At 42.4% G+C, this 27266-nt stretch overlaps 1 protein-coding gene across 1 annotated transcript in view; it reads right to left on the bottom strand.

The window, feature by feature from the left end:
* Positions 1 to 3573: 3573 nt before the first annotated feature.
* Positions 3574 to 27266, bottom strand: part of HTR4 (5-hydroxytryptamine receptor 4) — a 240107-nt gene continuing 216414 nt past the window's right edge. Inside the window, exons 8-9 of the mRNA XM_030213021.1 lie at positions 6813 to 6851; positions 3574 to 4439 (exon numbers count right to left, since the gene is read on the bottom strand). Coding sequence (XP_030068881.1) covers positions 4352 to 4439; positions 6813 to 6851 — 127 coding nt within the window. The 3' untranslated portion in view covers positions 3574 to 4351. The remainder of the gene's footprint in view (positions 4440 to 6812; positions 6852 to 27266) is intronic.

The raw sequence follows: 27266 nt of genomic DNA, 5'->3' as shown, positions 1-27266 counted from the left end.
CAATGGCCAATCCAGGTTACAAGTACCTGGCAAGATCCCAAAACAGTACAATACATTTTATACTGCTTATCCTAGAAAAAAGCAGTGGATTTTCCCCAAGTCCATCTTAATAATGGCTTATGGTCTTTTCTTTTAGGAAACTAGCCAAACATTTTTAAAACCCTGCTAAGCTAATGACTTGTATCACATTCTCTAACAATGAATTCCAGAGTTTAATTACTCATTCAGTGAAGAAATATTTTCTCCGATTTGTTTTAAATTTACTACTTGGTAGCTTCATTGCATACCCCCTAGTCCTAGTATTTTTGGAAAGAGGAAACAAAGGATTTACCTCTACCCATTCCACTCCACTCAGTGTTTTATAGACCTCTATCATATATCTCCCCTCAGCCGTCTCTTCTCCAAGCTGAAGAGCCCTAACTGCTTTAGCCTTTCCTCGTAGGGAAGTCGTCCCATTCCCTTTATCATTTATCTAGAAAGGCCTGCATAATTGCAAGGAGGCGCACATGTGGGAGTAGCATGGGTGGGGCATGGGCAGGGCTCCCGGTGTATATTCTTTCCTCTTTTAGGCCTGTTACTAAGGGCTAGGCCTAAGGCCTGTACAGTCAGTTTGGTTCTCACAAGTTAGCCTACTAACTCAGCATCTTGTGTAACAATCATTGCCTTCTCAGGAGCTGAGAACTGACACGTCATAACATTTTGAGTATGTTTTTCATACAAGGTGGATGTAACCTTGATAGTTGCTAAGGGACTGAGGACACAGTGAAGCCTACCAGTATGTTACATTTGTGGAGAGAGGCAGAGAGAAGACACAAGGGTATTGTTCTGACTGTGCACGCAGAACAGATAACTGACTAGCCAATAGGTACCGATTTTGCACGTGAACTCCCATCAGGAGAGACTGATAGAATACATGACCAATCCATATATGGTATAAGGCAACCTAATGGTGCTAGTTTATGGGAAATCACATGATTTATGAGAAATGGAATTTGCAACAGTATATATGTGATGTCCGGGAGGTGTTAGCTGAGCAGTCCTTGTCTTTCAGGATGCGCATTTGCTGACTGACAACCTGCTTCAGGGAGAGAACTATTGTTTGTATTTTTTTGGCTCTGTGATAATAAAGGTAATTACTGACTGCACCTAATGGAGTCTAAGTTCTCTTTCTTATTTTTCCAGCTGTTGGGGCTGTAGTGCTTTCTCTCCCTGTGGGGGCTAAGGGACAGAAATACACACCGGTTATACATGTAATTTGCAGCATACTGTAAGTTATGCACATTTCAGCTGCATTTAAGTGCCTGAAGTTACATCAGGTCTATGGCTGGTTCCACTGGAAGTGACTAAATGCAAGAAGCACCGATGCTGAGTTACCCTAGTACCCTGGAGGCAGCCTGGCAAGACCAGAAGAGGAATCTTCGAGCTTCTTAGACAGACTGGGACATTGGAAGATTGTAAACATTCTCCATGTGGATGTCATTCAGACAGTGAAGGGACTCTCACATCATGAACCTTTATCATTTCTCATCTTCTCTCTATCACTCAGAATCTCAAGGGAGCTCCTCTGATGGTGAATAAAATGCAGAGCCAACAGAGGTTTGCGTGTATAATGTTTAATGGAATTGTTTTATCTTTTATACAGTCTAATGAAATATACAGCGATCACATCACAGTAAAATGGTACAAATGGGATATCCCTGCTTGTACAAGATCTGCCTTTCCAGCTGTATCTCTCATGTGCATGATTCAGCCTACTGGGGAGACTTTGCGCTCTTGTGATACTGTACGTTTTCTGATATATGAAGTGTTTATGGAAAAAGGACACTTCAAGGGGGTTCTCTTAAATTCCTTCATAGCTAATGCCATCAAAGGATGGGGCAGCCTAAAGTATCTTTCAGCTCGGACAAAGGGGAAGGATTCCCTACATATTTATGCAGCGTCTTGAGTCTTGTGTAACGTCTTTGAACAAGCCACACAGCCTTTTGTTTCCGATATTTTTTTCTTTAAAGTTTGTTCAAACCTGGTTATTTTATAGTAAATGTCTGTCACATAGCAACAACAACAAAAAACAGAACATGCTAAACTCTCGTGACTGGAAGCTTTTCACGAAAATCTCAATCGCCTGAAAATAAATAAAGTCAATTTAGTTTGCTTTACATTAAAAAAAAAAATCTGTACATGATTTTTACAAATGTAACAAAATATGTATCCTCGGTCTGTAGCAAGGCTCTCGTCTTTGGATTTGCTTATCTTCCAGGAGTCATGGATGTGAGCACAGAGCTTGCTGGTTTCTCATGGTCCAAAGATCTGAAATGCAAGTTTCCGAGTTTCACGGTAAACCTGTGTTTGACATTGATGACAGGGTCATGCTCCCCATTGCCAAGGTGCAGAGAAACCTGCAATGGTTTATGAAGGGTACATAGATGGGGGAGAGGAGTTATATTACAAAATACTGTGGCTGGCATTTATATTACACCTGCTAATAAATTTCACACTTTCCAGCAAGTTATGATGTCAGCACTTGCATGATGCTATGATCCTTCCTGGGCCTGGGCTTCATTGATGCAGTGCTGACAGGATTTTGTAAATCTACAGCCCAGTCCACCATAACTGTAGATTTCTTCAGAAACTTTTGGGCAGTCTATGGGCAACCCATGCTACAGTCATGGACTTTCCTGAGGCTGCCACTAGATATTTTGATTAAAAGTGAAGAAAACACTAGGGAAAAATCTATCCTGCCAATATTCGGCTGGCAACAGTGAGCGTTTTTCAAATGGCTAAATGAAACCCACATATCCAAAATCAGGCCATGATGCTCAAGCACCAGATTTGAAATCTGGGCCTGGCCAGATAGGATGCAGCCACTAGGACCTATAATCTGGGATGTGATTTAGGGAAAACAAGTTTGTATTCAGTTCAAGATGTGGAACTAGGGAAGCAGAATTCTTTGCCTGGTGGGGCTGATCTGAGCCTTTCACTGTTTAGGTATAACATTCAGAATTCTATGGGGGAAACCTGAAGAGACATTTATAAAATGCTGAATTTCTATACACAATCTACATGTCACCTGAACTTTAGTTCCTCTGTCCAAACAGGGTTTTGTGAGCAACATTATCAGTCTTTTGGGGGGCAAAGGATGTGCCACCCCTTTCTCATTCCTGCAGTACCCAGGTGAGGACCCCAAAATCAAAGCACCAACTGGCAAGTCCACTTCTATAACTCCTCCAAAGATATGTTTTGTTTTTTTTTAAATACTGTTTGAGGTGATATATTTCCTGATGCTGCTTTAACACTGACTTGCATCCTTTTGGGGGCAGGAAACTTCCATACAACCCCGTTATCCATTTTAGGAAGAAAAATCCACTCCTCATGCAGTGAAACCTTTCCAACTGGTGTTGCCCTTACATGTGCTCTGGATTTTAAATGTACATAATAATCGTGTCTCCCTTAGGCTTTCCCCATATGACTGACTCATCTAGACTTCAGCTGCGGAATCCTCTCAATGGTGTCCCTATAGCACAGCAGATAGGTTAACCCCCCCCCCCCCCCCCCCCGTGAATATTGTGGCTGCCTTTCACTCTCAGTTCTAATCCCTCGCTTCCGCCTCTATCGCTTGCTCAGCAGTGGCCCAACCTTACACTGACTGCCTAAAAGGTCTCCTTATTCATACTCATTTGACATTTACCAGCTGAAGTATACAGGTCTAATACCTTCTAAAAAAAAAAAAAAATACAACCCTAGGGCCATGTTTCATTGCTTTCCCTCTAGATACTCCTGGAATGTTTGTTAAAATCAGACTGTTAGGCCAGAACACTGGCTGCCATCAATCAGATATTGCACAGAAAGGGGAACGCAGCAAGACTTTCTGGGGAAGAACATGGACTTGCCTTCTTTATAAATATAAACACTACTTATGATAACACTATGTTACATCCAGTGAAAAGCTGCACATTGCAGGGTTTACCACTGGCTAATTGGCACCTGCTTTAGTGCATCACAATGGGAAATGTGGCATCCCTCTTTTAAGTCCTTCCAGAGCATGAAGACTTTCTGTGGAACATACAAAGTCTGGATGGAAGAAAACAATTATTTAAAACCAGTGAGGAAGCTGCCCTGGTGAGGTCCAGATGAACCTCAGACTCAATGTCTCAGTGATTCAGGTTGCTTTCTGCCTCGTACACATCTCGGTGGAGCTCTTCGGATCAGAACACATTGCTTGTTCCTCTGGGCCTCACACTTGGCTCATGTGAGCACATGCTATGGAAGTAGTCGATGAAGGACTGAACTGCTCCGGAACTGGCCATGACTTCCTGACCAGTATATGCCAGTAAAATCCTACGCATCATGTGAGTCAGAAACAAGATTCCTGGGATTCTGGATCATTATGGATGGGAAGCTTTTCATGCTCTTGGTGATTTCCGTTGTGCAGGACTGTGTACCTGGGGAGACACAAAAAAAGGACAGAAAAGGGGAAGTGAACATTTCATCTGAAAGCAGGTTTTCTTGAGTAGGTCAACGCAAGCTTCTAGGAAAGGAGGAAGGTGATAGGCTGCCCACACAAAGTACTATGCAGAGATCTTAGAGAGTAATACAGCATTGTTTTGGAAGAGCTGAAATACATGTCTTCTCTTGCCTGTAAAATGTTAAACATTAACAGACATTTCTCATTCACAAGTGCTGAATCAGTAAGTAAAACCGGAGTGGGAGGGGAGAAGGAGTACCCCCAAAAGAAACCAATACCCTCTGAATGCAACTATTAGCCCCTGCAAATTAGGGGCAACTGGAGGGTTTGAGCCTCACAAACCAGGAAGGGAGACTGAAGGAATTATAGTACCATATGACAAAGACAAAGGGGGCAATTTTAGAAAGTAATACGTAGAAGAAGAAACCACTTATGCATATCAAAGCCACCACTGGAGTGGAGGAGTAGCCTAGTGGTTAGAGCACCAATCTGGACATCTAGAGGTGCCCGGTTGAAATCCTACTGCTGATCCTTGTGACCTTGGGCAAGTTACTTAACCCTCCATTGCCTCAGGTACAAAATTAGATGGAAATACCCAGTGTACCTGAATGTAACTCACCTTGAGCTACTACTGCAAAAGGTATGAGTAAAATCCAAATAAATTGACAGTTTGGCACCTCTGTGCACTAGGCACTATTCTGTAAGGTAGCACCTATGGGCATATCTCTAAGATACACATGTAGTCTATAGCAGTGGTTCTGAAACCTGTTGTCAGGATATCCCTAATGAAGATGCATGAGACAGATTTGCAAGCTTGTCACTTCCATTACATGCAAATCTGTCTCATGCATATTTATTACAAAATACTACTACCCAAACTTTTTGTGAAAGTACTCAGAAAACCCTTGTGACTTAAAGTGAAAAACCATATAAATAGTCACGGTCCCATGCAGTCGGTCCAGCCCCTGCTGCTGAGTCAGTCAGATGGTAACAGCCAGGGCAGGGGGTGCTGCCGAGAGAGTTTGCAATTACTTCCTGAGTCGAGGAGTGTGATTTGTGTGGTTTTGAGGCATTAGTTCTCCGCTTCTTTCATGTGCCTGATCATTGGATTTATTTGTACCTTCTGATGAAGCTTATGAAGCGAAACCTGGATCTAAGTCAGGGTAGAGTATATGCACAGTATCTGTCAGCAGCAGTCATTTCTCAATGGTGTTTTTCAGTAAAGTGTCCTTTGGTTGAACTGTTTGATATGCTGGATTGTTGAGATAAGTGTTTTGAGCTTATTTTTTCAATGACTTTGTTTGCAAACTGCAATACCATTGGGAACTGAGTTACTGATATTTAGGACTGCTGTCTTAAATTGATGAGGAAGTGCGATGATAGATTACGGTGACTATTTACGCCGTTTTTCACTTAAGTCACAAGGGTTTTCTGAGCACCTTCACAAAAATTTTTACAAACATTTTTTATTTTATATACCTGGTTATTAGTATTTTATTTGTATATTTGTCAACCTAGGATATGCACTAACTTAGTTTTTCTGAATTTTAAATTCCAACTGTTCATTTTTGAGATGCATATTCATTAGGGATATCCTGAAACCAACTGGCTGGTGGTCCCCCAGGAGAGGTTTGAGAACCACTGAACACTAAACTATGCACATCACTTTATGAACCTAGGAACGCCAATTTACACCAGCCATTGACATGGTATGAGGGCAACCTACTCATGGACACGTCAGTGCTGACCTCATGCTAGGATTCTATAATAGAATCTTGGCTCCAAGATGCCTTCTAGAATTGGGGCACTAGATTGAGATTGACCCCCCAAAAGCAAGCACAAAAGTCAAAATATGAATTTATACATAGTCCTTGGTATGACACACAATTCACTGGAAAATTTCTCAGAAAGAAATTAACATGCGTATAATGGGATTCAAATATGAGAAAAAGGGTTTCAACTGAAAGGCGAGTGGTCAAGAATGAATATAAGAGGGTGAGTTGGGAACAAAACAAGCTGATGTTAACACAGGAGATATTCTCATTTCCCAATAACCAGAACAAGAGGGGTGGAGGAGGAGGCTATAGGTGGGAGTGGGAGACAAGGCTGGTGAGATGCCGAAATGGCCATTTTCCTTTGGCATTTATTAAAGACAGACTTCTGTAATAGTGACAGACTGAGTTTCTTCGGCTTTGAAAGGCAGCATGACAGCAGACAGACAGGCAGTGGAGAGGTACTCTTAAGTTAGACAGATTGTATTGGTGTACAAAGCGAGGTAGACAGACAGAAAACAAGAGCAAAGAGAGAAAGAGGCAGCCACCAAGTCACAGCTCTGGACTAATTCACTCACACTGCAGACAGCGGAAACTTCATAAAGGCCGATGAACGCCTAAAGAAACAAATAAGAAACTAATGTTCAGAGAACACATCATTATTTCACACACTCTGGGATCTGGCACTAGGAGTCATTTTAAGAGGTACGTGTGAATTATTTTTTTTGTTATTATTAATCTTGAAACCCCCTCAGGAACATAAGATCCATGGGAGAAAAGTTTCGGCTCCATCCATTTCCCTGCTCGAAGTGCCAGCTGGCTGCACTGAGGCATCTTGTGCCATTATGCCGAATCATGTGATGTGCAAACTCTTGGGTTCCAATGGGCAGTTTTATGCTCAAGATTACTTAAACAAACCATCAATTATAGATTTTTCACACATGCTTTGAAAGTTCAAGTTAAACTGCAAACTGTCTGTCTGCTGGAACTAATCCAGAGATTTACCAGTTAAATCCTAGGCTCTTCTCTGCTCCACAAAGGCATGGAGCACGTCTCTGACTCAGGCCCAGATGCATCAACCATACGTTAAAAAATCTAAAACGTAAAAGTGCTTACCGAATTGGAAAAAACGAAGAATGCCCCCCAAAAAATAAGTCACACATGTTCGGTGCGGTATTGTAAAGTACAATGCATTACAGATTCGTTAAACTGTTGTAATCCCTGTCGGTAATTGGCCCCTAAAGCATGCGCAGAACAGCCAAGCGTTATGCTGGCTGCTCTGCGCATGCCACAAACGTCAAAACAACAACCACAAAAAAACCCCACAAACACGTGGCTCCCCGCTTCCCCCTGCTTAAAATATAAAATCAAATCAAAAATAAAAAAAGGATCGGGAGGGGGCAAAGGCGATCGTCAGGAGCGTCCTGTATGGACGGCCTTGCCCCCCCCCCCCCCCGAGGTCGCCACTGCTCCCCGCTTCCCCAAGTTTAGCAGCCCCAGCCCCCCCAACCTGGGAAGTGGAAAGCCTGAGCAAGGAATCAAACCCTTAATTAATTTTAAACAATAATTTTTCATTTGTTCCCATACCAACTGTACAGTTCTCAATTACAGATATAAGACCCCTATTTACGAGTTGTTCATTTTCACTGTATACGTTTATTCTACATTTTCTCCTTTATTTATAACATACTTACTAAGAGAGAGAGAAAGAGCTTGACTTAGTAGAAGGACAATATTATCGTCAGGGTAACGTTAATAATAGAAAAATGCAAATGCCTTTACACGTACACAATGGCTCAACTGCAAAGGCACCATCAGCAGGGACTCATTTCACATGAGCCGTACACTCATGGCTCACTTCTGCTCACCATCGGTTCCGTTAAATTGCAGTCACGTTTCTTTCTTTCATTTTTTTATAAATACTATTTAATTATCTTGCAAAACCCCAATTTAAATATAGTCATCTCATAACTCATTGGTTAGAATACTTAAGTTTCAATGAATTTGATAAATGCTCAGCTCCATACCTGGGTATTAGTAGCTTACTCTTCTACTCTGTCCATGATGATTTTTTTTCTCTATTATTGATTGTTTCACCTGATACTCAAATTTGTTCAATTTTTCCTCATTAGCCAGGATTCCAAACAATTCGGAGAAGTGCAGATTATCCTGTGAGACAGATAACATGCTGGGTCTCACTATCACCCCACCACCACCACCATCCCCCATATTAAAGGCTTCCACTCCATGGCTACTGGAAAAATTAAGAGCTTAATGAATAGTGCCCAAGATACTACTTTCTCTTTTATATATATATACTGAAAATCCAATAGACAAAAAAAAACCTGTAAATGATATTCCTGAAAGTTATAATGTAGCAGGTCCTAATAATAATTGCACAAATTGCCAATCTTCCTGCTGCTCAGGCGGAGGAGTAGATGATGTGTGAAGGGAGCAGTGTAAGTGCATAGCAGTTAATTTGCTTTCAAAGTGATTAGGCTTTCCATTTTAATTTCTTTATTTAGGTTTACTGCTGATTGAAATCCTGGTAGGTAGTTTGTGCAATCTCAGGAAATTGCAAAATCAAAAAGAAAACCATCTGGGAAAGCAAAGCCTCAAAGTGGAGGTATGAGGTGAGGAAAGCAATGGAAAGTAGTCATAACTTCTAGCAAGGACTGATACATCCAACCCCTTCCACCTTACCCTCATCTGAAAGCACACACCTACTTGTACCTTATTGCAATTGACAGGGTTCCTCCCCCCCCCCCCCCCCCCAATTAAATACAAACATTTTGAGTCTCACTAGGTCTATGCATTTTATTCATTTATTTATTTTCTGCATTTATATCCCACATTTTCCCACCTCTTTGCAGGCTCAATGTGGCTTACAAATACCATAGTGGTGATCGCCATTTCCGGAATAAGAAATACAGAAGAATGTTCCAATCAGAATATATAGAGTACACAGTAAATTAGAATAAAATCTGTAATCAATAAATTTCAGGTGCTGAAATCAAGGGTAGTGAAAAACGTTCAATAATGACAATGTGATAAAGTAACCAAAATAAGAATAATTCAATGTTAACTAATTCTGGTACAGTTCTGATGTCCTGTTTTTTAAGAAGGGTCCTTTTGATAAGTCTCTCTGAACAGGTTTGTCTTTAATAGTTTCCGGAAGGCTGCCAAATCGTGTGTTGTTTTTGTGGCATTCGGCAGTGCATTCCAACATTGCGTACAAATGTAGGAGAAACTAGATGCATATATTGATTTAAATTTAAGTCTGCAATTGGGATAATGGAGATTCAAGAAAGTACATGACAAACCTTTTGTATTCCTTGCTGTTAAATCGAACCAAACTGAGTCCTGGAAATGTATCCCCCAAATACTGATGCAAGTATACAAATATTCTTCCCACACTATGATCCACAAGATTCTCAATGGCGAATCTCCAAGCTACATGTCCAACCTGATCGATCTTCCAGCCAGAAACCGGTCCAACTCTTTTCGAACATATCTTAATCTTCATCTTCCCAACTGTAAAGGCCTCAAATACAAAACCTACTACACATCCAACTTCTCTGTTATAGGCAGCCAACTCTGGAACGCCATACCTCGACATATCCGAAAGACCAGCGAACACCTACCCTTCCGAAAGCTGCTGAAGACTTACCTATTCAAACAAGCCTACCCGAACAACCCTACAAAGTCTCGAACCTAACCCACACCACAAACAATACCCACACTTCTATCCTTTCCCCACATCGCATGCTTTTGTCCCACTCTTTATAACTGTGTTATCTCCATGATACTTTGTACCATACTTTGTATTATCTCTGTGATACTATGTACCATACTTTGTAAGCTGCACTGAACCTGCTATTGAGCGGGAAAGAGCGGGGTATAAATGCCACAAATAAATAAATATGTCAGTGGTGTCTATGGCTTCTGAAAGTTATTCCTAAATATTTTAATCATATCAAACAGAAATGTTGACTTAAAAAGCTGTGCCTGAGTCTGGGATGCAGAACTTCTCTGCGCTATCACTCGACAAGGGTTTACATGTTTATTTATATTCTTTCACAGTTATGTTCGATAAGTTAATTAAATTCAAATCAAGCTATACTTCATTTATATCTCATCATAAATTATCTAAAGCTGAGCATCTGCTCCTCATTCTTTATTAAAATTTGGCTGCTCCCGCTGACTCTCGGCATTCTTTGCGTTTCTCAACCCACAGCATGTTGACTCCGTATGAGGACGAGCTGCCAGGGATTAAGATCCACCAGTCAGCCATTGTACAGGCTCAAGAAAACTTCAGGAACTCTTTCATTCTCCACATCTGATGGGAGATGACAGAATAAATTGTCTATTGATTTGCGTTCCCCCCCCCCCCCCCCTTGTATTATAGCAATAATCCAGATCATTCCTGTTTATTTCTATTGTCAGTGGGGCAATGGTTTCATGGTTTGCTGTATTACATTCCTTCTCCCTCCCCTTCCCCCCTCCATCCAACATGGCTGGTACAAGGCATCTTCAAAATTTGAAACCCCCTTCACCTCCGATTCAGACCTGCACTACCCACCTTCCTCCAACCCCCCCCCCCCTTCCGCCTCCATGCAGACTTTCCGTCATTCCAAACACAAACCTGTCACATCAATGCAGTGGCATAGCTAGTGGTGGGCCTGGTAGGTACAGGCCCACCAATTCTTGCCTCAGGCCCACCCAGTCTATTGTCCCCCAAAACACTTTATTGGCGGTGCCTCACTCCTCTCTCTCTTTCTTTCTCCGCTAGTGGCATGACATCTGCTTGTCTCTCTCTGAACCCCCCCCCCCCCAGTGTACCTTTGAGCTACTGCCTGCAGCAATTCCTGTAGGCAACCTGTGCCGGCCCTGCAGGCTTCCCTCACCACATCATTCCCTCAGTGACATCACTTCCTGTTTCTTCACTGGTGGGGACATGGTGGAGGGAAGGCTGCTGGGCTGGTGCAGGTTGTCTACAGGAATTGCTGCAGGCAATGGCTTGGAGGTAGCCCGGGGAGAGGGTTTCTTAGAGAGAGATGGGCAGATGCTGGGGGGGAGGCAGGAGCAGGTACTGGTCTGTGGGGTGGAGGGAGAAAAAAGGATGAAATGTGAGTAGGGACAGAGGGGATGGATGGGAAGAAAGAGGGAGAGATGGGGCAGGAGCGAAGAGAAAGGTTAAAAAATTATATGTATATACAGGGGTGGGAAGGACTCACCCTGGTTAACTTGGGTCACAAGTACCTGGCAGAATCCCAAATAGTAGCAAGATTGCAATGCTACTGATCCTAGAGACAAGTAGTGGCTTTCCCCATGTCTACCTCAATAAATTGGAATTGTATGCAAATTTCTCTCTTATATATTCATTATGAAACTTATGACAACTATTCCAATCATATATCAGTGTCCCAATGTTCTTATATATATACAGATCCAAATCTCAGTTCTTGTTGCTTAATAATCCTCCAGACAAACAGTCAAATGGTCCTCAAAATATGACACAAGCTGTTACTTAACGAACTTTGATTGTGTTCCCCCTATCTTTGCAATCCGTACTATTTTGCACTTAAGTTTACATGATTAACATTTGTGTTATATAGAATAGTTGTCATGTTTCGTAGTCTTTGACATATTTTGTCACAATTATTTTTAAATATATATCCCTTGTTTTGATAGTTTGTGCAATACATATTCATTAAGGATCTCTCTCACTAGTTATCTATGCTAATGCTATCAGGACCCTGTGAGGCTGACACATTGAGTCTGACCTCTTCATCTCAGGCCCGAGTCCTTTTCCTGGGATTTACACAGGAAAGTCAAACATGGCATAAGTCCACGGAAGTTCTGGGTGCAGAATGGAAAAGATACCGCACAGGGCTCAAGAAGGCAGAGGTGGTCACTTGGCTGGTTTTAGATCACATGGGTAACATTGGCCCAATTCAGTGCCTTCTGACAGCTGCAATGTAGGGTTTCTTCTTTGGAAAAACAGCGAGGAACTGATTGTACAGGCAATAAACTAAACAAAATGACTGTATGGGTTATCTATGCTACTACTACTACTTAACATTTCTAGAGCGCTACTAGGGTTACGCAGCGCTGTACAAATTAATAACTAAGGACGGTCCCTGCTCAGAAGAGCTTACAATCTAAAGGACGAAATGTCAAGTTGGGGTAGTCTAGATTTCCTGAGTAGAGGTGTTGTGATTAGGTGCCGAAAGCGACATTGAAGAGGTGGGCTTTGAGCAATGATTTGAAGATGGGTAGGGAGGGGGCCTGGCGTATGGGCTCAGGGAGTTTGTTCCAAGCATGGGGTGAGGCGAGCAGAAAGGGCGGAGCCTGGAGTTGGCGGTGGTGGAGAAGGGTACTGAAAGGAGGGATTTGTCTTGAGAGCGGAGGTTACGGGTAGGGACGTAAGGGGAGAGGTAGAGAGGTAAGGAGGGGCTGCAGATCGAGTGCATTTGTAGGTTAGTAAGAAGCTTGAACTGTATGCGGTATCTGATCAGAAGCCAGTGAAGTGACTTGAGGAGAGGGGTGATATGAGTATATCGGTCAAGGCGGAAGATGAGACGTGCGGCAGAGTTCTGGATGGACTGAAGGGGGATAGGTGGCTAAGTGGGAGGCCAGTGAGGAGTAGGTTGCAGTAGTCAAGGCGAGAGGTATGAGAGAGTGGATGAGAGTTTGGGTGGTGTGCTCAGAGAGGAAAGGGTGAATTTTGCTAATGTTGTAGAGGAAGAAGCGACAGGGCTATCTGCTGGATATGCGCAGAGAAGAGAGGGAGGAGTCGAAGATGACACCGAGGTTGCGGGCAGATGAGACGGGGATGATGAGGGTGTTATCAACTGAGATAGAGAGTGAAGGGAGAGGAGAAGAGGGTTTGGGTGGGAAAAATAAGTTCAGTCTTGGCCATGTTCAGTTTCAGGTGGCGGTTAGACATCCAGGCAGCAATGTCGGATAAGCAGGCCGATACTTTGGCCTGGGTTTCCGCAGTGATGTCTGGTGTGGAGAGATACAGCTGGGTGTCATCAGCATAAATCCATTTTCTACAGTTTCCATCTACAAAGTTATTACCTTAAGGGCCCCTAATGTCTCTCAATAATAGAGATATCTGCACACTCAGAAAGAAAAGGGTGTATAAATGTAATCTGAATGTGGAGGGAACCACCCAATGTTAATTTATTAGCCAGACACTGGGATGCCACAAATTTGATATCCATACATGTAGGAAGAGTGTATTGGACATGTATGCAGAGCTGGCTTCCTATACAGTAACTGAGCACATCCAAGTTATAATAGCCATGGGTCACCATCCCTACAGACTAGACTGTGCTTGCAATGCTCAGTGAACCCTTAAAAAAAAAAAAAAAACACAGCCCACCATTAATAAAGGCAGAGACCTGTAAATTGAATATAACATAGCTTTTAAACCAACCTCTTTGATTTTGTAGAGAAAATGGAGAAGCATGAACGGCAGTGATACACAAGCTAGTGGTCCCACAGTCAATATGCATTTTGTCAGCTTCATACACAATAGGATCTGATAAACTGCCAGCAAGATGATTGCCTTTCAATCCTAAGCCAATGACACATACATTTGTACAGCCCTGACTGCTTAAAATGTCGCTTTTCTATACTTCACTCATTCCAGCTGTATTATTTTGCTGTTAGACCTCGCTTATGTACTTTTCAAAATGTTAAGTCCATGTTGTATGTGACGGTGTCAGTAACTTGCAGCTTGGTTCTCATATATATCATGCCGGGTCTGTCCAATAAAATTGAGCTGATGCCCCCTGTCTTGAAGGCTCCTTGGGCTTTTGTTCTTTTCTCATATATATCTAACACCATTATCCCCAAACCACAACATGATTTAACTTCGGTATCAAGCCTTGCCATCTAAGTTCTGAAGGAAGAATCCAAAGCCTTAAGGTCTTTAAAGACAGTAGAAGGGGTTTGTGAGTGCTAGATCTGTCATGAAGATATTAAGAATATTGTGAAGTGCTATGAGTTGAACTTGTTGCCAATTACTGAAATGTGGGTCCTGGAGGGAGAAAGGGTGGGTGGGTATGAACTATGCCCAGAAGGTTATAAATTGTTATCTCAGCCTAGGGTGGGGAAAGGAGTTGGGGGTGAGGGAGGAACTGTTAGTATTTAGGGAGAGTTTGGGAGTGCGGTTGTGTGGGATGATGGATGGGGGGGGGGGGGGGGGGGGTAGAATGGAGGTTGGGGATTTTTCTTCTATATCCTCCTAGATTGGATGGGGACATGTGGGATGAGCTGTTGGAATTTTTGGCTGATATTTTGGTGATTATTCCTAATCTGTGGTTATGGGGGGTTTAATTTACATTCTTATGGGGAAAAATAAAATAATTGTTAGATGGGCCTGTCCATACTCCCCCTCATTCTCCAACAGGTCTCCTTCAATCAGGCATCATTTCATAATAATATTAAGATCCTGGTTTCTTCAAGCTAATTGTAGAGAAACAAACTCAAGGGCAGTTATAAAAAAAATGTCTCCTTACCTCAAAACCTGCCCTTATATCAGCACATCATACCTAACCTCTCTGCAGGGACTCCTATGCATGATAATAAAATCTGTCACTTTATTAGCTAATAAGCATTTTAAAGTTTACAACTGCTCACGCCCAAGAACAACAACTAAAGAACACCTAGTCCTGAATTTGACATATTAAACAATTAGCCAAATCAATATACCTGCTAATACGCTCAAATTTTACACTAGGTTGGTTGAATTGGTCTACATTTGATTGCTTTTGCCTGAGATTAAGTGCAAGATACAAGTATATGGCATCATGGACACCATGACAGCTCTCATGTTATTATTGGTCGGAGTCACTGATCATCTGATCTCAATGCAGAAGTGATGAAAGTTGGTAACTATGGCCTTGATTTGCTGTTCTGCATTATTCTATGTGCAGATTTCTCATTTTCCTTTTCCCTCTCTGGAGCTTAATACTACATTATACACCATAATTACCTGTCTATTTTGGCCTAGGTTTCACTCTCAGGATAATTAGTAGAACACTCACAGCAGCTTTGATGTTGTTAATTAGAAGCAAAAGCAGGAATGAATAGTAAGCAGTGCTCAGCAATGTGGGGCTCAGAACACCTCATTAGGAAACAGCAGGTGGGACTGATTTGCTGCCCACACATGCAGTAGACTTCAGTGAAAAGATGTCTTCATTGTAAAAACAGAAGGCAACACAATGAAGAGAACTCAAGCTTCAACCAAAGAACGACTGATGCTGTGACCTCCTTTGCACACACTCCTTTGATCACTGCTTTGGATAGGCTATAAACCCTTCAGTAAATAATGACTGTTAATGCCTACTATCTTCCTGGTCGTTTAGACACATAACCTTGGGTTTCTTTTTCGCACCTCTATTTTCTCTCAGCACATCCATAGCACCGCTAAGAAATCCTGTTCCTTTTCATACATCTCCGAAACTATGATCATGAACTGTTTAGTGTTTTTGTAATTTACGAATAAATTCAATACTTATGTAATTGATATTGTTTTTCAGTCTTGTTGTTAGACATACAGCCTGATTCAGAAGCACTTATCCAACATAGCAGCAGCCGTTATACAGAGATGCACCCTCTGCAGGAGTATCTGAATAGTGCACCTGAAAAGTCTTACAGGACACTGGGGCCCTAACCGGACAGTGCTGGGCAGAACGAGGGTGCAATGTGGGCATTTCACCTAACTCTATGGATAGCCAGCTATGTGGTTAAACCTGATAGCTTCTCCTTCTCTGCTCATATCCAGCAGATCGCCAAGACCTGTCGTTTCTTTCTTTACAACATCCGTAAAATCCGCCCCTTTCTTTCTGAGCACTCTACCAAAACCCTCGTCCACACCCTTGTTACCCTCTTTTAGACTACTGCAATCTGCTTCTTGCTGGCCTCCCACTTAGTCATCTCTCCCCTCTCCAATCGGTTCAAAACTCTGCTGCCAGTCTCGTCTTCCGCCAGGGTCGCTTACTCATACTACCCCTCTCCTCAAGTCGCTTCACTGGCTCCCTATCCGTTTTCGCATCCTGTTCAAACTTCTTCTACTAACCTATAAATGTACTCACTTTGCTGCTCCCCAGTATCTCTCCACACTCGTCCTTCCCTACACCCCTTCCCGTGCACTTCGCTCCATAGATAAATCCTTCTTATCTGTTCCCTTCTCCACTACTGCCAACTCCAGACTTCGCGTCTTCTGTCTCGCTGCACCCTACGCCTGGAATAAACTTCCTGAGCCCCTACGTCTTGCCCCATCCTTGGCCACCTTTAAATCTACACTGAAAGCCCACCTCTTTAACATTGCTTTTGACTCGTAACCACTCGCCTCCACCTACCCTCCTCTCCTCCTTCCTGTACACATTAATTGATTTGATTTGCTTACTTTATTTATTTTTTGTCTATTAGATTGTAAGCTCTTTGAGCAGGGACTGTCTTTCTTCTATGTTTGTGCAGCGCTGCGTACGCCTTGTAGCGCTATAGAAATGCTAAATAGTAGTAGTAGTAGTAGCTAGATGAGTAGCGGTTAAGATCACCATCATGCATAGAGTTGGTACCAGTCAGTGGTCTTTCTATATAAGGGCAGCACTTACACCTGTCAAAGGCACCATTAATTGAAAGGTGCTTATATGCACGTCAGCTTACGCTCGCCATTAACATGTCGTAAGACGGAGAGCCTACACATGGGCATGTCAATGGTAACCTTAGCACCCAGTATCTTTCTCTGTCCTGTCCTGTCGTGTTTATGGAGTTCTTTTTCAAAGGTTGAAGCTTCGGTTATGTGGTATATTCCCTAGGTGGTTAATCAAGTGAAATCAACCTAAACCTATCCTTATGTTAGTATTCTGTAATGGAAGATGCCATTATAAAATTGGCACTAAACGTACTGCGTTGGGGCGCCTAGACTGAAATGCCAATTTATAGAATTACCCTTTACACCTATTCAGGACCTGCTCACTCTCTAGGGTGAATACACATTATGGACCAGATTCCATAAACGGCGCTCAAATTTGGCCACTGAAAAATATGAGCACTAAGCACTATTTTATAAATGGTGGTCTGACTTGGGCGCTGTTTATAGAATAGCACGTAACGCCGGGATCCATGCCCAGTTTTAGGCATGAGGATTTCCACCAACTGAAACCCAGCATAAATTCTCATGTCTGAATTAGGCGCAGATCTGCCGTATTCTATAATACTGCGTGCAAATTCTAGGAACGCCCATGACCCCCCATGCCCCTCCCATGGCCACACCCCTTTTTCAGATCACACAGAACATGTATGTGCACATCTGAAAACAAGAATGATTTACCACCGTTTCTAAATGTAGGTCACAGTGGTTTACAAGTAGGTTACTTACGTCAGACGAGGGCGGGCCCAGGAGGAAAGGAGGGACGTCCGAAGACTCGGCGAAGAGGCCATCAGCTGTTCTTCTTGCCCGTGCAGCGCCTTCACACAGAGGTGAGAGGCGCTGCGCAGGCCCGGTAAGTCGGAGGGGGGCCCGGTGGAGGGGGGGAGCGGCGGCGATGATCTCAGGGAGGTGGCAGGGACGGGGCATGGGGCGGAGGAAGGCGGGAGGCAGAGCTGAGGAGAAAGAGAGGAAGAGAGGAAGGGAGGAGGGCTGGGGCAGCTTAAGTTTTGATTTTTTAATGCAGGGGGAAGCGGGGAGCAGCTGCGACCTCAGGCGGGGGGGGGGGGGGGGCAAGGCCGTCCATGAAGGACGCTCCTGACGAGTGCCTTTGCCCCTCCCCGATCCTTTTTTTTATACATTTGGATTTTAATGCAGGGGGGAGCGGGGAGCAGCGGCGACCCTCGGGCGTCAATAAAGGACGCTCCTGACGAGCGTTTTTTTGCCCCCTTTGCGATTTTGTGTTTTACATTTAAGTTTTAGCTGGGCAGCCACAACGAGAGGTATAGACCTCTCATTAGCTTTCCCGTAGTTTTCCATCGTTAGGGCAAGCGGAAAATTTTAGTGCATCTCATTTCAATAGGGTTTCTACACAATTTGCTCATCTGCATTCCGTTTTCGTTTGCTGCTAAATTGGGCTTTAATGCATGCCAGGGTAGGAAAACTGTTCGTTAAAGGCTCCTTAAAGGCTCGTTAAGCCTCGTTTAGTTTAGTGCATCTTGCCCTAGGACAGGAAAGGGGCATTCACCCAACAACAATCCCAGTTACCTGCCAGCCCGTGGTCATACAGTCCTCACCACTAAGACCCAAAAGCAAAAGGCAAAGAAAGAAGTTTTTAGTAAGACTTCAATTGGAGAAAGAAAGCTCTGATCTCAAAAAAGGAGGGAAGATCATTCCATAGTTTTGGGGCAATTAAGAAAAAAGTAGAAAAAAGTTTTGTATTTCAAAACAGACACTTTCTTGATACATATTGAGTGACACAGATTTTGTGGTACATTGGGTGAGTTCCATCTTTAGTAGTAGCATTCATTTTGAAGCAACATTTCCCCTAGCGTTTCATGTTTTCAAATGAAAATGACAGGAAAAAATGCAAAATGTCATGTTTTCTTCATGGTGTCATTAGTAGTATGCGTTCTTCTGAAACAGCACGCACTATTTCAAAAAGTGTGCACTATTTGCAAAAGGTTTGCACTTTTGAACGAGAGTGTGCACTTTTAATGACATTGCTTCCCTAATGACAAAAATGCCAATCCTCTCCTCCAAATGAAAATTCCAATAAATGAGAAAATACAAACATTTTCTTGCTGCTTTGCCTATACTAGATACTGTCATCCATACTGCCACCTATGTAACATCAATAGCACCTTCCCAAGCGGATTTCCACAACTGTCCATTCCAACTTCCCCTTACTGATTGGCTCAAACTCTGCCCCCACCAAAGTACGATTTGCATGTTCATTCCTGTAAATTCAGAACCAGATAATTTTCTTAACATACTCACAAACAATTACTAGGTGGGAGGGTGGCTGAGCAATTTGCCAGCAAGGAGAAACTGACATGTGGAGCTCCTAACTCTCTACTTAAATTTCCCACCAGTTACTTGTGTTTCCCAGATCCAACCCCCCCCCCTCCCCCGCCAGTCCCTGCCTCCATCTCCCCAAGTGCAACCAATCAGAAGCAGCTCAAGAAACCCAATCACAGGACTGAAACCTGTCTCTCCTGCTTCTTTTTTCCTGTACCTAACCCTCTTCAATGTCCCTTTGCCCCCTCCCATCTCTTCCTCCCCCCCCCCCCCCCCCCCCACCCCCCCCAGCCTAAGTGTAATTAGAAGCCTGAGCTCTTGGGTTCATGTTAAAATCGGCTGTTTACACCAACCAGGCAGCATCACTCCATTTCAGACTGGAAATATCAGGCCTGCCCTCGCAGCCCCATCCAGGTGTGCCCAGCTGTTTATCACTACTTGGTCTGTGAAATTGTACCTTCATGTTGCCTGCACTGTCCTAACCCAGTTTCCACTTGTCTGTGGTTACACAGTAAGGGGGAAATTCCATAAATGAGCACTGAAAAATATCGGTACTGAGCACTATTCCATAAAGGCCTGTGCCGATTCCCATGCCCTATCTTTGGGTGCAGGACTTACACCTCTGAAGCCTGGTGTAAATGCTGGCACCATTAAGTGTGCTGAGCCAGTATTCTATAACTACACACGCAACGTTTTGGAACTTCCCGACATGCCCCTCCCATAGCCACGCCCTCTTTTGAGGTACATGCTATGGGAAGTAGACACCAGGCATTATAGTATATAGCACATATCCAGATGTGTGTGCAAATTCTAATGGGTGCCAATTAACATCAGCTCATTAGTCAATTAATTTCCACGCACATGTCAGGTGTGCGCACTAATCTGGATGCCCTATATAGAATCCAGGAGTGATTTTATTCGTAACCTTTCTCCACTCTCAGTCAAGCCATGTGCAAGGCAGCTGATAGAAATGTGTACAGGGATGTTGATGAAGTAAAAGTGCAGGGTGCAAATCAGAGAAAAAGACAGGCTTCCTTTTTGGACAGTATTTTTCCATCACCTGAAGGTAACCAGAGCACTCTGCCTCCTGCACATCTATCTCACACACATCAAACTGATCACTCCTTTAAACATTTTGACTTGCATTTTTTAATTTATTATTGCTTTTTTCAAATGCAGAGTCTCCATATTTCAAGTCAAAGAAGTATATAAGACAAAATTAGAATGCAAATCTCCCTCCTCCAACTCCAGAGTGAACCTGCTCCCTTGGAGAAGAGGGTACAAGCAACTATGCAAAAACAGGGAGAAGACCAAGAGCAAATAAACATTTTATGGGGTTCCTGGGATATGAATTTATTGCTGGCCCCCCTCACAACTGGGACACCCCCATACAATTATTTAAGCTAAAACATCTGGAACTGCAAAAGGTACAGAGAAGAACAACCAAAATGATTTAGGGGATGAAATCTGGCACTGCAGAGATTCCACTTCTTCATGATTAAAAGGCATCACATCTTCACTACTAAGGTAGACCTGGGGACTTGTGGTAGACATTACCAGGGAGAAATGCTGCTTTCCAAGAAGACAAGTGAGGTGGGAACAAAGTGTTGTTATAGAGGGGGCAAAGAAACTGGGTTCAGGGCTGCCCTGTCCTGATGGCCCAAACACTGTTCAACCTGGAAGAGGCTGGGCCATGGTCTGGTGACTAGAACTGAGACTCATAACTCATTTCATGCAAGTTAGGTTGAAACCCTTCCTATCCTCCACCACGCTGATCAGATCCTGGAAGATTTGTCATACAGTTCACTAAGAAATGTCAGCAGCTGTTTTTCCAGCAAAGACAGATCTAAATATTTAAATGTTAGTCTTCAAGCAGTGATGACATTTTCTGGGACACAGCACAGCTCATGTCCTAAATATCGCCTTTATTTGTGGTTACAGAACAGCATTACTTGTGAAAGATTTGTGAAATATTTGGATTACTGACATATTTATGAGCTGTGGTCTGCAGGGTCTAAACCTTGCTGAATATCCTGTGGTATGCATCAGCTCTGCCGGTCCTCAATGGCATGCTGCCGGTTTCTCCTGCAATCACAACGCTACACAGCTCTTCAATTATTTTCTGTTCATTGTGGTTGTTTGAAAGCATCTTCACATACACACAGAACAATATTGTACCAACATATGCTACAGGTTCAGGTTCTTTGACCCCTGAAGCAGGCTCACATGCCGAAACACAGCTGTGTCGGGCCCATTGAGGTGTTGGATTTGCTGACTACACTAAATGTCCTATATGACTTTCTGGAATCCTCAACATCTCCCATTTTCAAGTCCAGTATATTTATTTCACAGAATCCAGGAGGAACCAGGAATATTGTAGAAGTCTGTCAGATCATCAATGGCAAAGTGCAATGATTTTATGAAGAAAGACTTAGGGATGGAGAAGTCGGGGTGAAAGAGGAGTGAAGGAAAAGACAACTCTTGAGGAAACAAAGGAAGGTATTTCTCTAAAATATTCAAGTCCCTCTCGTGGAAAAGCAGATAAAAATTGAGAGGCCAACTAATGTGCTTGGCTTCCCTCCCTGCTGCTATACTGTGGATCTTAGGTGCATTTCTGCTTATAATCTCACAGTTATGATCCTAGCAGCTGAGAAAACCAACTCCTACTTTAAACACTCAAACAACGACTGTTTCAAGCATGAAAGAAAAAGAAGTGGCCATCAAGTTCTGCTTCCGAGTGACTAGTGAGGAGGGTCACACTGTAAGGCACAGAGGAGCCATTCTGGTTAAGCCAAAGAGCACCACCACAGCAGGCAACAGCAGTCAGTTTACAAGGACCTGAGGTTCCAGTGCTCCCACCTGCTTCGGAAACGGGAGGCCTGGGAATGTTCTAATCCCTTGTGAACTTGGGCAATCATTTAACCCTCCATTGCCATGGGAACAAATTCAGATTGTGAGACCTCCCAGGGACAGGAAAATATCTCCTTTACCTAAATGTATACCACTTCAATACCTTTCGGGCTTGTAGACGGTATATAAGAAATTAAATTAATTAATCTACTCTAGGTGCTGTCCACTTACTCACTGTAAACTATACAAGTTCATTCAGCGTTATAGACCTATATGGTTGAATTCAGATCCTACTTGGTTATTCTGCTAACACAAAGTGAAAGCCTAGAGGGCAGATCTTCCCAAACTGGGGATCAGGATGCCCACGCAACCTGGTGGGGCCTTCCATAGGTGCATCATGACTCTGCACCTCAGAGGAGGTCACACAATTTTTATTTGGCATAATCATGGAGTCATGGCCATAAAAAGATTGATCTGTCCCTGCACCAACCTTTGCAGCTTATGAGACAGATTTTTATAACTCAGATAGATCCAGATTCCAGGTGCAGCTTATGATGGTGTAAATGTTACTCATTCATGGGTCCAACAATCTGTTGTGGAAATTGATTAGTTGATTCATTCTCCATTTGTGGCACACATGACAATAAAGATGGGAAATACACTTATGAATAATGACCTCAGGTCATACTACAGATGTTAATTATCACTTAAAACAAATCTAAAAGCGCAGTCTATGCTAAACTGATCTTTTTTTTAGCCAAGGTAAATCAGAACAAAATTGAAGATAATCAAGTATAAAAGTGAATTCCTGAAAGAACCTCTGCAGAACTAAACATGCTACTGTGAAACTGGTTTCCTTAATACAAGTGGAGGCCTTGGACAACCTCTGAGCAGCATTGCTAACTTCCCACCGTTCCTTTCTCCTGTAGTACATTTCTCTGAGAGCTTAAGACATCTTCCACTGAGGGCTGGTACAGTTGACGACATATGAAAAGAAAGATTAATAACTATGTACTCAATATGCATTTTTTCTTGATTGCTATGGGAAAGGAGGTATTGGGCCTGAAAATTAATGATAGAGCACAATATCTGAATATTCACATAGAGTGCCTCAAACCCTTGCACTGCCTCTGCTCTCACTTTCTGCTCAATATAACTGCCAGTGTCTCAAAACTGATAGATCCCAGGCTGATAAAAGCAGTTAGCTTACCAGGGTTTAAAAGGTTTAGATAATTTCCTAAAAGAAAAATCTATAAGCCATTATTAGGATGGGAATCCACTGGTTCTGTCTAGGATAAGCAGCATAAATGGTATCTATTGCTTTGGGATCTTGCCAGGTACTTGTGACCTGGATTGGCCACTGTTGGAAACAGGATACTGGGCTTGATGGACCTTCAGTCTGCCCTAGTATGGCAAGGCTTATGTTCTTATGTTCTGGTATCCAAGCAGAATTGTTAAAAGGAAAGTTTTGTTTATTTATTTTAAGACGTTTCTATCCAGCATTATCCCGAGATAACCTCAGGTTCAATGTGGCTTATATAACAAACATATTGGAACAGTATATAATAATAGGGCAACATTGTGAATAATAACATCTTGCACTTGACAGATCTGGTGGATAACGTTAGACATCTTTGAGTTAATTTGAATTGCAAGAAATCCTGTATTAAATTTTAAAAAGTTCAAAGACAGGGTGACAAAAAATGATGAAGGAGATGAACAACTTCCTTATGAAGGAAAGCTAAACAGGTCAGGCTTTACAGCTTGGAGAGAAAAGACAACTGAGAAGAGATGTGATAGAAGAGTGGGGTGGAATGGATAAATACACCGGCAAACAAGACAAAAACAAAAGGATGCTCCATGAAACTAATGACCAGCAGACTGAAAACATATTGCAGAAAGTGTTTTTATACTCAGCATGTAATGAAGCTGTGGAATTTGTTGCCAGAGTATGTGTGTAGTGTGATATGAGTTTAATCATCAGAATTAAATGTATAGCATGATATTGTGCTGAATCAGATACAAATATATATATATAGCAACGCAAAATACAGCTTTAAAATTATATTTGAAGATGCAGTAGAAACTGCTTTCATTCCAAAAGCCCTCTTCCCCCTCCCTTTGGGGAACATTTAAAAAACAAAAGGTACTGCTGACCTCACCTCCCTTTTTCTCCTCTTTAACAAAAGACTTCTCAAGTAAGAGACTGCCTCAAGATTAAATTGACTCTCTTCCTCTGATCAAAAGCATTGGTGATCAAATAACAAATATCAAAGGTAACCAGTAGAGGCAAGGAGACAGGCAGGTGGGAAAGGCATGAAATCCAGCTACTAAAGACAAGGACACCTGCTGGCCGCCCCAAACAAATCTTATCAGAGTATCTATCACAGAGATTCAAGCAGGGAAACCTTGCACTACATAAACCATTTGTCAGCAAAATCCAGACAGCAAGCCTTGTCATAAGACATGAGACCAATGATACCACATGCTTTGCAAATGCCCAAGGGTCGTGTGCAAACCAGGAAACCAAGCAGAGATTCACATCGCATGTCTTCCTGCAGCTTGCAAGAGTATAAAAGATAGAAGCTGTTCCAGACAAGCAGATGCTTCCCTTCAACTGCAACACAGATTCTTCTCTGCAGATTATCTCTTCAACTGCAACTCATCCATCACTGCAGAAGCCCTGCTCCCTGCTCCTGACCACATGGCTCATCACAGCATGCTTGTGACAAAGACTCTCCTGTAAGTTAAACTGTACCCTTAACTTTTAAACTGGCTTACCTTACTTAAGCACAGATTATCTGTAAAGATCTCTTAAAGAACTATCTCTCATTTGTAACCTTATTTATATGATTGCATAATCATATTGTAAAATAATAAACCTTTTGAATCTAAATATATAGTGTTCTTGTCCTTTAGACCTGGTAATGCAGGTTAATGCAACCCAATAAATACACTTAATTCCTTCTATTCTTGAATCGTTCTTACCTTGTGGGTAAGTGGTGGAGAAATTTTAGCGAGTGCTCTTAAAATATTCCCCTGCTCTTGTTCTTAATTCATATTAGGACTGTGACAATTTTGTACATTTTTAATGGATATTAAGAACATTTAAATTATATCTTGTAACATGTGGTCAATGCAACCAACACAGCAGGATTCAAAAGAAGATTGAACCAGTTCCTGGAGGTAACAAATCCATAACAGATGATTAGCTGGGTGGACTTGGGAGAGCCACTGTTCATCCAGTGGCAAAGCTAGGGGGGCGCAGGGGGAGCGGTTGCTCCCCCAAACAGACTTTTAGAAAAAATGGCACCCATGCGCTGCAGCCACATGCTAATATTGTTCTCTACCTCCGTCCTCTTCCTTCCCTTACGAGCTTCTCCTGTCTCTTCTGCCTCTCCCATCCACGTGGTCATTTTTACAGCCCTGAAGCTTTCTCTGTTCGGTACCAGCAATTCAGATTGTCAGCCTTCTTGCCAGCATCGGGGCCTCTCCTCAGGCACATCCCACCTCTGTGGAAAACAGGACGTTGCATTACAGTAGGCGGGACGCGCCTGAGGAGAGGCCCCAACGCTGGCAAGAAGGCTGACTATCTGAATCGCCGGTGCCAGATGGAGAATGCTTCAGGGCACTGAAAATGACCACGCGGACTGTAGAGAGGCTGTGGGCGAAACGCAAAAGATGTAAGACTCGGGGAGGGGATGGGGAGGGGAGGGGAGGGGGTGGAGAAGGGAAAAAGAGCTGCCCAAGGAGGTTTTAATAAGAGTGGAAGTGAGCCTATCTAGTCCATTGTAAGCAAGAAAGCCGGTTTGGTTAATCTGTTTCCACTCCCCCGCGCAGTCGTCATTGCTGTTCACTCGAAACAAAGCAAGCAAACTTATGAGCTGCTGCCTCCACCTTGCCATTTTTTTATTGTTGGTCCATTTGTAAGCAAGTCTAAGCTGTGTTCAGTTAGATAGGTAGTGCCTTAAAAGCGGGAGGAGAAAAGAAATAACAATTGACTATCACTAAAACAGCTTCAAAAATATTGTAGCCAGTAGAAAACCGCAATTATAAACTCTATAGGTTGAGCTCATTTTTCTTCACTGTTCTTGTTCTATACAATACAGATGTCCAGATTTCAGTGAGAATATCCTGTTTCCTGATGGGTTCATCTTAACTGTTGTTGTAATCTGCCTTGGGAAGCCTAGTGCTTTAAAGGTGATATAATATATTGAAACTAAATGAAAGTAGAATTAAACTCTGCTTTCATTGGGGCACATGGAATCACATCATCTATTTTATAGAACTTTCTTTTAGATACACAAATGGATTATTCTGTTTTGAATGTGTTTCAGGGGCAAGTGGTTTTTTAAGTCAAAATAAAAAGAAATATTTTGTTTTATCAGATCTCTTTTGTTTAAACATAAATGGGCCATAAGCAACTTTGGAATGCGCTGCCACGTAACCTGAAAACGGTCTTTGAATTGACCAATTTCCGCAAACTATTGAAAACCTATCTTTTCGAGAAGATATATCACAAAGATCAGCTTGTGTAACTGTATAATTCAACATGTGTAACTGTATAGTCTTAAAACTTCTAGACTGTTTTATAATGTGTTTTAATGTCTTTCTGCTCTAACGCCCTCATCTATCTAACTACCATGTAACACAAAACCCTCTGTAAACCAAATGTATACTCAATGCTACTTCCAGTATCCATGACAGAATGTAAGCCACATTAAGCCTGCAAAGAGGTGGGATAATGTGGGATACAAATGCCATAAAATAAATAAATAAATAATGCAGTCCATTGGTTTTCTTATATTTTTTGCTTGTGATGTCTGTGCCAAAACTGAAAACTCTTATCTCTATCTGGTCGATAATAAAAGAAACACTATCCACCCTAAAAAGTTGTTGTGTGGCTGTGCATGAGGAATTGTGATATTGAATAAATAAATGTATATTTGTGTCCCTAGTCTTGCATCCTACGTTTATATAATCCTTTCAAGAAATCCAGTTAATCATTTAACATTAGTGGAACATAGCCACAGAGGCATGGTATGGTCGCGTTTTTAATAATGGTAATACTAGGGCCCATCTAAGGAACAGGTTATTTTGAGTTAGCCTTCACTGGACCAAACTTGCTTTCCTTGTGCCATCACTATCCAGCAGGATAGGCAGTGTCTTAAAAAGTGGAGGATAAAGGATTTTTTTTTACACATTTATATCG

The sequence above is a fragment of the Microcaecilia unicolor genome, chromosome 8 (genome assembly GCF_901765095.1).
Source record: "Microcaecilia unicolor chromosome 8, aMicUni1.1, whole genome shotgun sequence".
NCBI classification, from domain to species: Eukaryota; Metazoa; Chordata; class Amphibia; order Gymnophiona; family Siphonopidae; genus Microcaecilia; species Microcaecilia unicolor.
The sequence above is the reverse complement of the archived record's forward strand: the minus strand, read 5'-3'. Positions and strand labels throughout refer to the sequence as shown.